The 14,624-nt window shown below is 36.8% G+C and overlaps 1 protein-coding gene across 5 annotated transcripts in view; it reads right to left on the bottom strand.

Moving 5' to 3' along the window:
• The window catches only part of CEPT1 (choline/ethanolamine phosphotransferase 1), a 35,966-nt gene that overhangs the window by 20,840 nt on the left and 502 nt on the right, over positions 1 to 14,624 (bottom strand). The window contains exons 1-4 of one of the 5 annotated variants that reach the window (XM_010993473.3): positions 14,473 to 14,613; positions 7,773 to 8,182; positions 2,497 to 2,644; positions 473 to 614 (exon numbers count right to left, since the gene is read on the bottom strand). In XM_010993473.3, coding sequence (XP_010991775.1) covers positions 473 to 614; positions 2,497 to 2,644; positions 7,773 to 8,111 — 629 coding nt within the window. In that variant the 5' untranslated portion in view covers positions 8,112 to 8,182; positions 14,473 to 14,613. Of the gene's footprint in view, positions 1 to 472; positions 615 to 2,496; positions 2,645 to 7,772; positions 8,183 to 13,805; positions 13,917 to 14,437; positions 14,614 to 14,624 lie in introns of those variants that run through there. The other 4 variants (XM_010993469.3, XM_010993470.3, XM_010993472.3 and 1 more) reach the window with 4 other exon arrangements.

The raw sequence follows: 14,624 nt of genomic DNA, 5'->3' as shown, positions 1-14,624 counted from the left end.
CAAGAGCTTAGATATATATAGATTCATAAATAAAACAATGTGAAAAGAGTAAAATCTAATTAAGCCATAATATTTAGAGGTGAGAGTTGCTTTTTGCTCTTATAAACTATCTTTTCTTTCCTGAAAATGTATTTTCAAGTGTCAAAATAAACCACAGAGTTAAAGCAAGTAACAATGGGGAAAAAGAAAAATGAATTTGTCTGAAGGAAATATAGTGGATATGAGTGAAGGCGTTACTGTTTTTCAAGTTACTTTAAAAATATTGGTTGACAGGTTCTAATACTTCCTTTTAAAAAGTGTGACAGAAGGAAACATGATAGAGACCATTACATAATAGCTAAAATAATGAGGGTTTTAAACTTCTTTTATTTACAGGTGTAGTGATTTGATCAATTCCTAATACTCAAATACCTAAAAGCAACACTCTTCATATTTGAAAGAAAAAACAAAATCACCATTTAGTGTTACTTACATTCCAAATCGCAATGTTCCAGAAACATACGTTTGCCAATGTGCACAATAGAACATGAATGTCCCAGCAAAACAACAAAAAAACATCCAGTCGGGGTTTGTCCCCAGCTGCACTGCAATACAGGTTCCAAGGACTACAAAAACTGTAAAAGAAAGATCACAATGAAAACTGAACAGTCTGATTAACAAACATTAACTGAGCTGGAAATGATTTTGGATGAGGCAAAAAGAAGATGTGCTGTGAATGTACAGTCTTCTCTCAGTTATCTATGCAAACAGGAAAGTAGGATATACCCTTTTACACTACAATTTACCCCGTAATTTCAGTCTCTTCTTTCATTATACCACTTAATGGAACCAGACTTCTTGAAAGCAACTAAGACACTTCAGCATTTTTTAGGGTACAGGCACACCTCATTTTATTGCACTTTGCTGATACTGTGCTTCTCGATACTGCATTTTTTTTTTTTAACCAATTAAAGGTTTCTGGCAACCCTCTACTGAGCAAGTCTATCAGTGTGATTTTTTTCCAACAACAGTTGTTTACTTTGTATCTCTGTCACATTTCAGTAATTCTTAAAATAGCTCAAATTTTTTCAGGATTATATTTGTTATGGGAATCTCTAATCAGTGATCTGTGATGTTACTACTGCAAAAAAAGATTATGATGTGCTGAAGGGTTCAGATGGTGGCATTTTTTTTTTTTGGAATAAAGTATTGCTTAATTAGGGTATATACATTGGTTTTTCAGACATAATGCTATTGCACAGTTAATAGACTAAAATATAGTCTAAACAAAACTTTCAAATATGCTGGGAAACCAAAAAATTTGTCTCGCTTCATTGCAATATTTGCTTTATTGCAGTGGTCTGGAACCGAACCAGCAATATCTCTGAGGTATGCCTATATTCTCCCAACTCAGTGATGAGAGCACTAATATTGAGCAGTAAAAATTACAAGGCTGAAAGTCAAAAAGAAGGAAAAACAAAAGGCCTAGATAATTCACAAGGGGACCTACTTGGCTTTAGGTTGACAGCTGTCTTTCCTTATTTAGCAGATTTCATAATGGGTAATATACATTAAAAAAAAACATCCTATAAAGGTTTGGAAGTCAACCTACAGTGTAAAAATGTCTATCATTTAAAAAAAAAGACACCTATCATTCCGTTGTCACCTAGTTAAATTATAATAGCCTTTTAAGATGTCCAACTAGCCTTTATTCAGTATGTTTTTCTTGAGTCTTAAAAGTTATAAAAGCTTAGCTGCTCCTTCCCTTCTACCAAGCAAGCTGCTGTAGGATACACTGAAACAATGATTTTAACACACACTTGCATCTGTGAATCTGAGCTCACAAGGTAAAACCATCAAGGGTTTTGTTTGCATGTTTTAAAACATTTTAAATGCTATGCCAAATGACAATAAACCAACTAAAGAAGTAAATAAAAATGTGTGTGTTGGGGGCTGGGTTGGGGGAGTGGCGTTCCTGAAAGGAAGACTAGTTAGGAACTGTCATTTTATTTCTAAATCTTTTTTCCCTCTAAAGAAATACTCAAATATTACTTTAAAATGGTACAAATATGTATCATCTATAATCTAACTATAGTAACTCATCTATTGCTAGCACCTTAGTGTACCTTCAAATCTTTTTATCCAAGCCCATTATCACAGTTATACTCCAAGTCTACAATGTAATTTTAAACGTTTACGAATTTCCTATTGTACTCTTATCTATATTTTATGAGATTTTTTGATGATAACAATTATGCCCTAGGATTTTAAAAACAACAGGTGCCAAAAGAATATTTAGGATTAAAAATAACAAGTAGAAATTAATTTCTAAATTTCCCAACACCACCAAATACTGAACATTAACCAGATTTATGTTTTTTGAAAATACTAAAACTTAATACAAAATCACTTATTCTGGTAACTATTATAATACCATGAACTTCTAATTTATTCTAACATTGTTTATCATTTCCTTTTACCACTATTAATCATTAACATTAAAAAAATCAACAATACCTGTTGATAGTGAATCACAACCATGATCAAAAAGCTCTCCCAAAGGAGAACTACTATTGGTTCTTCTTGCCTGTTTCCCATCTATAGCATCCAAGGACTGGTAGATGAAAAGGCCACACGCACAAGCAATATACGCCCACAGAGGTGCCTGCGAAATAAAGTAAGAAAAACGAGAGTCTTAAGACATATTGATCACTATGTTTGGCTAATATATATTTTTACTTGTAGATATTTTATCTTCATTCTCCAGAGAAATACTACTGACTGGAAGCTAAGGGAGAGAAGACCCAAGGCTGCATAATGAAAAACTTTTTGAAATAATCTGAATTATAAGAGAATTAAATTCCCTGCTTTGCAGGAGTACTCAAGTAGACGCTGGATAACTACTTCACAAGAATATTACAGAAAGCCCATGAGAGGTTTGTCTCGGGAACTTCTATAAAACTCCTCCTAACACTTAAATTCTAAGAATCAATTAATGACTAATCTAGTACAGTTACCTTTCAAGATGTTTATAGGTATTATATGAAAATTTCCACAGTAAACTCATGTAGGAAACACTAGGCTGAACAATGTGAAACAGATTTCTCTACTGCAGGGCTTCTTCTAGCCCCTAAGATTACTAATGTATATTGTGAATATTCACGAGGGACAGAACACACTGCCATTTTCCGAACTTAATTTGAGCGTGTAACTTATTTTTAAACACACCTCTTCAATGTTCCATAAAACAATACTAGAGAAATAATGATCTACCTACTAGACTAAGTGCTTACATTATATTTCAAATATTTATGGCCACATTTCAAAGAATGGTTTCCCTTTTCCCACACAGAAACTGAACCACTAACATTGAATTTAAATGTTGTGCATTAAAAAAGAAGAGCATCTATTTGGTTTGTTCCCTGTAAGAATGTAGAAGAGTGTTTTGTATCACTTCTTGCTATTTTCCCATGCCCAGGCCATGAAAACATTTTTATAACCACAAGATATTTTCTCAGATATTGGTTATCAAGTTAAACTGTATTAAATGCTCAGAGCAGCAAATTAAAACTACTCAGAGCTGAGATAATATTAGTATATTCTGCACTGCAGAGGTATCTCTCTGGCAGAGATCTACTTAGATCTCAGTTATTAAAGCTAAGGATCTTCTCTTAAATGTTTTCTTGGAGTCTCATATTTTAAAATAGAGAGGCTGCTTAAAGGACCATTGTATACACCTCCCCCAGCTGGAGTTACCAACCTAGCAAGCAATTTACTGTGATTATGTAACCACAGTTTACAGGCCAGCACACTGGACTAATGGATTGATCTTGAGTACCTAAGAACCCTACCTTCTAGACTTTGGGTCCACTGCTTCTTACTTCTAAAAGAATCTAGTAACTCTCTAGAGTTGCACTGCCCTGTATAGTAGCCATTACATCTGAGAATATTTTAGTTTTAAATTCACTAAAATTAAATAAAACCAAAAATTCAGTTCCTCAGTTGCTAGGCACATTTCAAGTGTTCAACAGCCACAAGTGTCTGTGGCCTCCATATCAGACCAGAGACACAGAACCCTACCATCGTCCCAGAAATTTCTATTAACAGTCCTGCTCTAGGGGACTAGAAAACAAGGAACGTTTAGGGGGGTCTTAACTTAGGATTTTAATGGGAAAAAGTGTTACTCTGGAACAGAGATAACTTCAACTATTACTATACACATAATCCTGGAAAAAATAGCAAGATAGAGATACATATATAAGAGAGAGCAAAGCTTTCTTGTCTTCGGATTTTTCTTTCTTTCTGTAGAACACTAACCTAATATGTATATATTTCTTCCTTGTTCCCATTATTTCACAACTCTCAGAGGTGTTTTAAAAAAGCCTTCTCTTTCAGGAACAAGCATGGTCTCAGCTGGGTTAAGACCCTGATACACTGAATGTATCGATCAGGAAACCATTACAGCCTGACAGGTGGGTGGGGAACTGGTATTAGCAAATAATCTTACTACAACCTAGCAATTAACTAAGTTGCAAAATCTTGCAAAGATGCTCTTATGAGTCAACTCAAGTGACAAATCCTCAAAAACATGTTTTACTGAGATTCTGAAACAGAACTGAGTGATTCATACACACAGAAATACACACACACACACACACGCTGGTACAAGAGTGACTATTTTCCTGGGAGAATACAACAAAAAATTGTTGTATGTATGTTGTATGAATGAGGAGGAATCAGAAGTAGGGGAGGGAAGGAAAGTCAGATCAGAAAAGGAAGATTTTACTTCTGTTTTATGCCTTTCTGTTCAAATTTTTCTAACTATGTAAATTTTCCCCTCTCCTTTTTAACGTCAATAGAAGTTAACTGGGCAATGAGATTATGGGCAACATGCCATTTTAATTGTATTTCCATTTTTCTGTATTAAAAAAATCTAACGAGTTTTTTAGTGGGTTAAATCTAAAGCATTATATTTAGCAATATAAAAACAAACAAAAGCAAATTAGCACTGACACAAAAATGCTTATGATCATATTCCAAAAAGTTAGTATACAACTCAGTTCCGGTTTTCCTGTGTATAAAATAACTAACACCAATGTTCTTTATCTGTCTTATGTGGCAAGGATAACTGAAGCACATGTAACACATACCAAGCTGAAAGCTAAATTTTAAATTAACTTATGATATGCTAAGACCAAAGCAACCAGCTGATGAGGTTTAAATACTTAGTAACAGAAACAGGTCATTAGGATACTTTGCTATTCTGTATAAAAAGGGAGAAGCCTGTATTTCTACCTCAGGAGTTTGAAAAATAAGGACTGATTTTCTTTTCTTATCTACTGGAAACTTTGTTTTTTTTTTTTTCCTACAAAAAAGGCAAACTCTGCTGAAACCATTACAACAGTGAAATTCTTTTCTACTAGATAGATGGTAGCTGAAACTTTAATGTAGTCAAAAAAGTCAGCAACACGAAAAATAGATGGACAGTTCCTAATACCTGTAGATATGAAATTAATGCTCACCCACTGGTATAAAGCCCAGAAGGACTAGAGATATAATGAATGAGAATTCCCTTAGGTAATAAATTTCTGGAACTCTCTGACTGCAAAACACTGATAAAGAAAAAAATATAAAAAATTCCATAAGGACTTAGATGAATTCATGAGTCCACAGATAACGTATTATTAGAAGAAATCAGCAATGAGAGAGAGGTTATAGGGAAGAATAGGTTATTTGACCAATGAAATTATAACCATATACTATTTATTGAGCATTATATGCTAGGCACTTTGAACACATGATCTTATTTAATCTTCATAATACTATGAAGTAAGATTTAAAAGGATAAACTGTGATATAGAGAATTTACATAACTTATTGAAGATCAGAGAGATAATAAGAACGTATCATAGAAGGCAGCCGTGACCTATCGTAATTCACTCTGATCATAGCCTCACAAGGATTTCCACCCCGCAGCTATAAACGCACACACACAGCGTTTGTTGGACACCACCTTCCCTTGCAGAGCACCAAACGGTAGCTCCGTCATAGTCCACACTGATTCCTCTCAGTAGCAATTCTGAAAAGTTCTCTGTGATTAGTGTAGTTTCTATTCTGGAAGTTTCCCCAAAGATTTAACTAATTCTAGGGTTACTTGAATAATTCCAACTCACTTAAGAACAGAGGCTGAGGAGAAGTATCCTAGGGAACATGGTGCCTGGGACACTCTGGGTGTTCAACAGATGACTGTCAGTGGCTGGGCTACCTCTGAACCTGCTCTCATCCCCTGATCCCCACCCTGGAACTAGTGTTGGATTGGGAAGGCTTCAACTGGAACCGTCCCACTTGCCTGTTGTTCTTCTATACCTCTACGGATGCGTGAGATCTGGACCAAATTCCTTTAGAAGTAGATGTCAGGTCCTCAGGTAAGTCACAGGTAAAACAGCTCAAAGGACATGTGATAAAGAATCCCAGCACATATTTAAACAATCACACTGGTGTTTATTTTTTAAGTTTCCTGACTGATGTAAAGCAAGATAGTTAAGAAAATGAGGGGAAACCAGAAATACATCCATACAATCTGCATGGACTGTATTTGTACAGTAAAAGAGGAATTAACATAAAGGTATTCAAGGGTGAGGGGAAAATGAGCATCTAGAAAAAGAAAAAACAAAATATGTTTTATAGCTAACTGTGACTCTCAGTAGCTGTTTACTTTAAGAGCTCTATGTGGAAACGAACTGATGAAAACAGAAAGGAATAAAGGATTAAATGGTGATAATTTTACCTTAAAAAGCAAATCATCTGAAAAGACTAGGCTTTAAAAAAAATTACTTCAAGCTTAAAACAAGACAAGGAATGTTGTGGCCATTATCATTTCATATGGTTCAGTCACTTTTGACAGAGTAGTTTTTGACAGACAGAGGACCGCCTTCTATCCTCCTGGGTAACCTGTGGCTGATCATTATGAACAATGCAGGCATAACAAATGTTACTGATTCTCCTTCACCTACCCACCTACCTTAGTTCACTTTTTGACAAGGAAGTTTTAAAAACAAACATCAATTTACCCATTCAGATAAAGGGTTCCAGTTTCAGTTTTGGTTTTAAGTAATGAGTAACGAGGGTAAAAGAGGGAACAGCAGTGGAGAGACATATTTGAGAAGGCCCAGGGAGAGGGTCCTTGTAAGCAATACCCGTGCTTTCCTTTTTATTGGTAGCCACAGCAGGACCCAGAGCAGGAAATAGATTATATTGTTTTTTCTTATACTTCTGATTTGTTAGAATGAGAGACATATACCTGAGGTTATCAGCCACACATGTTCCAGGAAGAGAAAAAAGATATTCAACAATTCTCACTGGAATTGAGAGGGAAATACTTTTGATAAGACTAATTGATAGCTGTGCCATCTTACTACCAGAGACTTCCCTCTCTGATCACTTTAAATTCTGTTAAGACTTAACAGCCATTTTTAAAAAATGGGATAAAACTCTTAGAAAGAATCGAGATTTACTGATTTTAAAAGGAACATCTTACATGTTAATCCCAACTAACATTAATTTACCTACTAGGATCAGTCTACACTTTGCTTCTGATTTCTTATAAGCATAGTGTATAAAGTAGGTTGTCATTACAAGCTTTATTAAAAGTAGATATGATAGGATACTTTAAAACAGCTGACAAATAGCTATCTGATTGTCTTCCTTTAGCTAAAATAACCTAAAAATCCCAATTACAGTGTTTCTGGTAGGCAATAAATGTTCATATCTGTTGTTAAAGAAATTCCTCTTACCTGCTCTGTAGCTGTAGGGCAGTAGAAGACTAATAAAACAGTTGTACAGATGTTTATTGACAATCCAATGATGGTGATGAGATTTGGGGCAATCCAGGAGGGCACTCTTCCAACTAGCCATTCCCAGTACCCTTGCATTAAGGGCTCAAGCAGGGACCGTCCAGCACTCTGATATCTGTGTTCTTCTAGCCGCTTAAGCTGGTGTCTTGACAATGGTGGTGTAGGTAACTGAAACAACTTATTTAATACACACCCTGGAGTACTCATATGCCCGAAGCCCATGGGGGACTCCGGGTGAGAATCTCCACATCGTTTCCTTGTTGATCGATGCCCACTCATGGATCTTGGCTTTCTTTAATTTGGAGAGAATAATTTATCCTGTTTTACAGCTTTTGGTGGATAGTCTTTACCTGGAAAAAAAAAGATACATTTGTCAGCCACTATTTATATCAATGCCAGTAAATTAAAAAAAAAAAATCAAACTGATACTAGAGTAAAACATATTAAGCAAGGATTAGAAAATCAGCAGTCTGTTTTTAGTTCTAATTCTTACTGATGGTACAAGCCAAAGAAGTCATATAACCTCACCTTTAAATGAAAAACATTAAGAAATGTTAATAGTAATATGTTTCTTGTTACCTTATAGTTTGACTTCAAAACTCATGCTTTTATCCCCCCATCTCACGCTGCTTTCATTAGTATAAATCGAACAAATCTTAGAAATGACCTAATCATTTCACATATATGGAAAATGAGGTCCAAAAACATGCCCAAAGACAGCTAGCAAATTAGTGTTAATACTGGAGGAATGACTTGAATAGAATGGGTCTTAAACCAGATTTTTATTCAATGCTAGTAGTTAATATTTACTAAACAATTACTACGTACTAAACACTTTAAGCAAGTTTTATATATTAACTCATTTAATCCCCACAATAACCACAGAAGGTAAGGACTATTAATTATCCCCATTTTTACAGAAAATGAAACTAAGGCACAAGGAGGCTAATTAACTTGTCCAAACTGGGTTCAAATAAACACAGGGTTTTTGTTTAAATTAAAAGTTAAACTTCTTTTTAGTGAAAAGGGATATAGATGACATGCCAGGATGGGATAAACAACAATGAAAAAAAATTAATTTTAAGAGGGCAGTATTTACATGTTAGCAGTGTGGCCTGATGAACTGTGGTAGTAAGAAAAAATTGGAAGTGCATTAAATGATGATTGTTCATAAAGAACCTTAAATTTAAATCCCTGAAGTGCTTGCACTTGACTTAGAGAAGATTAGCAGTAACATCTTATCCTAAGCTATTAATCAATGTAAGAAAATAATGACAACTGGAGAACACTTAAAAATTAGTATGGAGACCTCAAAGGTTTGAAGTGGTAGGCCTGGAGTAGGGTGGTAAAAATGGGAATATGAAAGGCAGTCAAATGTGTAAGTAATTTCTACTCAGAAGGAAGAATCAAGAGGAAGTGCTTAGGAATTAGACATGAGAGGTGAAGAGGCAGAAGAAAAAAAGGAACCAACAGTCAGAGGCTAGTGGTACTACTGTCAGAATGAGAGTCTGGAAGGAAAAATCAGTTTATTTTCCCTTTTAGAGGGTGCAGGATGAGAGGGGATCTCGGGTGAGAGCAGGAAAGCTATACATGCAGCTTTTAAGTAGAGATGTTTTAGACAAAATCAAATGACTGGTGTTTGGGTACGAGATCAAAATTTCAAGTTTTTCAACTTAAAAGCAAAAGGCTAGTTAAAGATTAGAAAGTAGAAAATTTCTTAAATGGATTGAGTCTAAAGAGAAAAGGAAAAGAATAAAGACCCTTACGGGAAACTCATGGTTAGTTGAGTAGGAGGAAGAGAAGCCATAAAAAGATTTTAAAAAGGAAAGAAATAAAGAAAAAAAGAATAATCTTAATGGAACTAAAAGGGTAGAGATGCTGAACCAAGATATGTGTACTTTGATCTTCTGGCAGAAAGTTATCCAGAAGGAAATATGAACTTCCCAGAAATGCTGCACTATGGGAATACAGAAAGTGATACAGAATCAAGAACATCTCAACAATGGACCTAGTATCAAAATATACCCTGGGTTTCTCTCTATTCCCATAAACAACAAATTCCAAAATTTCAATGTCACTAACGATCTAAAGGGGCATCCCAAATCTCAGCCAATCATGTATCTCAATAACTGGTTTAGAAAATAGTTACTGTGGTCATTATCGGACTTAAATAAATTTTCAAAAGTCTCAAAAGAATCATCAGTGCCACTATTTAACTAACAAAAGTGCTCTGAAATAAAAATATTGGAATAATTTTCAAACCAAGGCAAATTAAAGCTAATTTCCAGCTACTTCAAAGAATTCTTCCACACACCCAACTGGATCACAAAGTACTTGATTAAAACCGTTTTAAAGCAATATTTATATAATATCAAACAACAAAATCATTTTAGAAGAAATGAGAGTGATAACCACCAAAATAATGTAACATGAAGCAGCCAAATTCTCAAAAGTCAAATAGAATAATGTATTTTCCTACTCGGTAAGCTATAATCAATCAGCTCTTATGTAATTCCACTTAAAATGGGAATAAAAAGTTGAGCCAATTCAATTTATATTTTATTATTGTAGTGTTCCATTCTCCAATAGTTTAAAAAAGATAAAGTGACATATTGAGGATGCTGGCCTGCTTTTGGCACTAAACAAGTACAAGCAACTGATCCTAATGGTTTTAAGTTTGAGCATTTGGCAGGACTACATGATAAGCTGATACTTCCTTCTAAATGTTTTCCCCCCTCTAACCTAGATTTTTTTTTCCCTTCTATTTCTCTTTTAGAACAATCTACGTTTTGACAGACCTTTCTAGATCTAGTCATTATATAATTCATACATGGAAAAAAAGAGTATTTCAATTTGGCAACATTGTCTCTGTGAACCTTATTAGCAACCAGATTGCAAAGAAAAACGCAGACACATATAGCCCCTGACATATAGCTACCTACTTCACTTTCAACACATACAGGTAGCCACCTTGCTGTCACTGCCACTGCCACAGATCCATCTCCACTCTTCCTTCCTCCCGTCACACCTGAGACCAGGAGGCTACTGCCATGAAAACTATCTCAGGAAAAAGACAGGAGTTTCTGAATTTCAGCATGTGAAAAGCAAGCATATTCAAGGGAGCAGGACAGTGTAGGCTGCTACAATAGGAGATCAGATTCTATGGAGAGAAAGGGAAAAAGGATGTGAAGTGAGAATACGGAAAGGAGGTACAAACATCACAAAAATTATTTTAACCACTTGAGATTTTTATGTAGAGTCAAGCTGATGCCCAAAAGGTGGAAGGGGTAATATTCTTTTCTATCCACACTACAAGGAACTAAAAAATTAATGCAAAAAATTAAAATTATTGCTGGCTAGCCTACAAACCTAGGCAGCAGTCCCAAGTTTTTATAAGAAAATGGATTCCAAGTTCCAAAAGCATTCAGCCAATATACGAGTGCAGTAAGCAAGACAGACATGGTCCCAGCTCCCATGTCCAATGGGAAAAAAAACTAAAAACAGGTAAACAAGCAAATAACATTACACACTCTGATGGGCACTATGAGGAAAACAAGGTGTGGAGCCAGGAAACAGTTGAGGGTGCAGATTTTAGATAAGGTTGTTGAAGTCCACGGAGAAGAAGCACTTATTCCAAATTCAGAGGAAGAGAAGGAGGTTGCCATTTCAAGAGCAAGAACAGTCCCAGAGAACAGGCTCTGAATACGAGTGATCTTGTCTCTCACTCAGGGACCTCTGCAATGACTATGGCTGGACAGTAGTAAAACAGATGAAAGGGTGAGATAAAATAAAATCTGAAAAGCCAGACAATGCAAAGGTTCATAGACCTTGGCAAGGAGTTGAGATTTTATTTGGATGTTATGGAAAGTCATCAATGAGCTTATCAAGAAACCAAGAATTTTTTGGAACAGCCTATTTGTTAAGTGAGGATATATTTTCATAAACCATAATAGTAAAAGTGAGTACTTAAAACAGTTAAAAATTCTTATCACCCGGAATTCATTTATGATAATACTGATTACTGTCCTATAGCTATTGCAACCTTTCCACTTGTAATCAGCAAATTTCCCTCCTCGGCGACATAACCTGATCTAATGTGATGCTCCTTTCATAGCACTTAACCACATTTTGAATGTTTTTGTTAGTTGATGATGTTTTCTGGTCTTTTCCCCACACTGGTATGTAAGACACAGGAGTGCAGGAGCCATGTCTATCTTAACATTCTTTTCCCAGAATCTTATACCAAACCTAACACTAAGTAGGTAATCAGTACTTATTTGTGGAACAGTGAACAAATGTGATTCATCTAATATTTAATGAGCACCTAGTGGTTCTAGACTCTGAGGAAACAGAAAGGTTGAAATATACCATCCATGCCCTCAAACTCAAAGTAAGGGCAGGGAGTCTTGTAAACAGCTGTTATAACATACTGTGAACAAACTGTTGGGGGAGTTCAGAGGAGGGGGCAGAGACGGTCTAACAAAATTCTTCTTTGTGCAGGCGTGAATATTTATGGGGAACCCAACAAAGGTACAAAAATAAAACCAGAGATATTAAATGAATACCTTTACTAAAATTATACACAATTTGTAGACCTTAAATCTATGATGCAGAACATCTGAGCATCTGATGCAGAATAGCAGCTGAGGATAATAGCATGCTGCCTACATGATTCCTGTGTTCTGCACTGGGGAACATCTGACAAGTAACACACTCAAAAAGGCATCTCCAACTGCCGAGCAGAGCATAAGGTAAGCTTACACAATATCCAACCTGTAGCGGGAAATTCCAGAATTCCCATCCCCCATGTCTAAGGGTGCCAAGTTTTGAGCTGCATTGATTCAGCAGTATGTCGGCTGTCCTTTCACAGGAACTGGTGACTACACAGCTTTTCCCACTTTCACAGCTCCACTAAAGGAAAATACTAATGGCCAACACTATTTGGGAGGCAGAGCAAATTATAAAAAGTTAAAAAAAAACAAATAACTAATAGGATCACAGGATTACATTCAGCATTATTTAACAAGTGACACACAGAACAAGTTAGCAAAAACAAAAGCCTTTTCAGCAGACTTGGAAGCTAAAACAGTACTGTGTAACACAATTTAGATCTACTGTTTGTTGAAGTGAAATCTTGCATTTCTTAAAAAAAAAGAAATAACTTCCTCCAGGGGGAAGGAAAAAAAAAAAAAAGCCAAAGCCTGGCATTTGATGGATTATTTTCCTATTTCCTTAAAAGAGACAGCACAGCATAACTTTCAAAAGAGTATCACCATCACTTTTAGTTCTCTTTTAAGAACAAGTATACTGCTTCCTAGAAAACAAATTGACTATGCAATAAAACGTAACTGGGGTTATAAAACAAATTTAGAGTTAAACAGCAAACATTTAATAGTGTTTATAATGTAAATTTTAAGAGATTGGGTGTGGGAAAGGAAGAATGAATTTATGAAATCATAGTTGTAAATATTCAATAATAATATAATAACTGGGGAACAAATAAAGACGCCTCTGTTGGAACAGGTTAATACCAGAGGCTAATTTATTTCTTAAATGGAAGAGCTGTAAAAACAAGTTGTACAAGTAGCTTTGTGCTCAGCACAAAACGAGTATGAAGCAAAATGCTTTTAGAACTTCAGTCTCTGGAATGTTATGTGAACGCCAAAGGTACTAAAGTACTTATGCTCTAAATGCCTTTACCAACCTTACTTGTGTTGTCAATTCAATACCCTCACTGAAAATATTCCTACTAGTTCAAGAGCAGAAACTGAACCTTTTTTTCTTGGTCCACATACAAAGACAACACAGTAATATTTGTTTAAATATAACTATCAATTTGCCTACTATCATAACATGGATTCATTAATGAACTCAAAGACTTCAAGCAAAATTACATATTAATGCCAATGATGCAAAAGGCAAAACGACACAAAATGGCCAAGCACTTGATTGGAGAAGACAAGTGAAACAGACCTCATTCATCCAGTGTTCTTGGGAACATCGGCAAAGACTAGCAACTCTTCTGTCCCTTCTTCCAAGAACACTGCTGGAATAAACCCTAGCTGGCAACCTCAGAGCTTGTCAATATACGCTGAAATTTCTGGAAAACTTGCTGACCAAGAAGTGTGGCCCAGCCACGAAACACCAGCACCTTATTCCAAAGGGAGGGCAAACCCGGCACAGGATGCAACTCGATTTGTGGACTTAGCAGCACCCAAGCAGGAGGGTGTGGACCTGAAAGGCAAGGTCGGTTCCGCACGGACAGCGCCCCCAGCCCTCGGCCCGCCCAGCCTCGGCCGCCGAGATTCTCCTCTCCTCGCATAGCAGGCCCCGGGCTCTCGCGCTGGCGATTCGCCGCCTCAATCTCTCCATCCGCGGCCAGAGGGGCAGTCGCCCCTCGCCCTCCCCACATCCCCGCGCGCGAGGCTCCCCCGCGCGAGGCAGGGCTGCGTTCCCCCCGCGCGAGTCCATACACAGCTATATTCCAATACCCCACCCCGAGAGCGTGCAGCCCTCTCTCCACCCCTCGTGAAAGTCGTGTCCTCCGACACGTCCTTTACACCCTGGCCATATCCCCAAGACAAGAGCGAGCCCGGCAGCCTTACCCTGGCCCCCAAAAGCACACCCCTAGAAATAATACCTCCGACTCCAGCCGACTGGGTGACTCTGATCCGCGGCAGCACGTTCACGACACTTTCGCGATTGCCGTAAAGGGATACAGGGTCGGAACTGGTGGTGGCGGGAGCGCGCCTCTCCGGGCGGTGAGCGCGCCCCGGGACCCGCCAGGCTGCT

Source organism: Camelus dromedarius, chromosome 9 (assembly GCF_036321535.1).
Source record: "Camelus dromedarius isolate mCamDro1 chromosome 9, mCamDro1.pat, whole genome shotgun sequence".
NCBI classification, from domain to species: Eukaryota; Metazoa; Chordata; class Mammalia; order Artiodactyla; family Camelidae; genus Camelus; species Camelus dromedarius.
The sequence above is the reverse complement of the archived record's forward strand: the minus strand, read 5'-3'. Positions and strand labels throughout refer to the sequence as shown.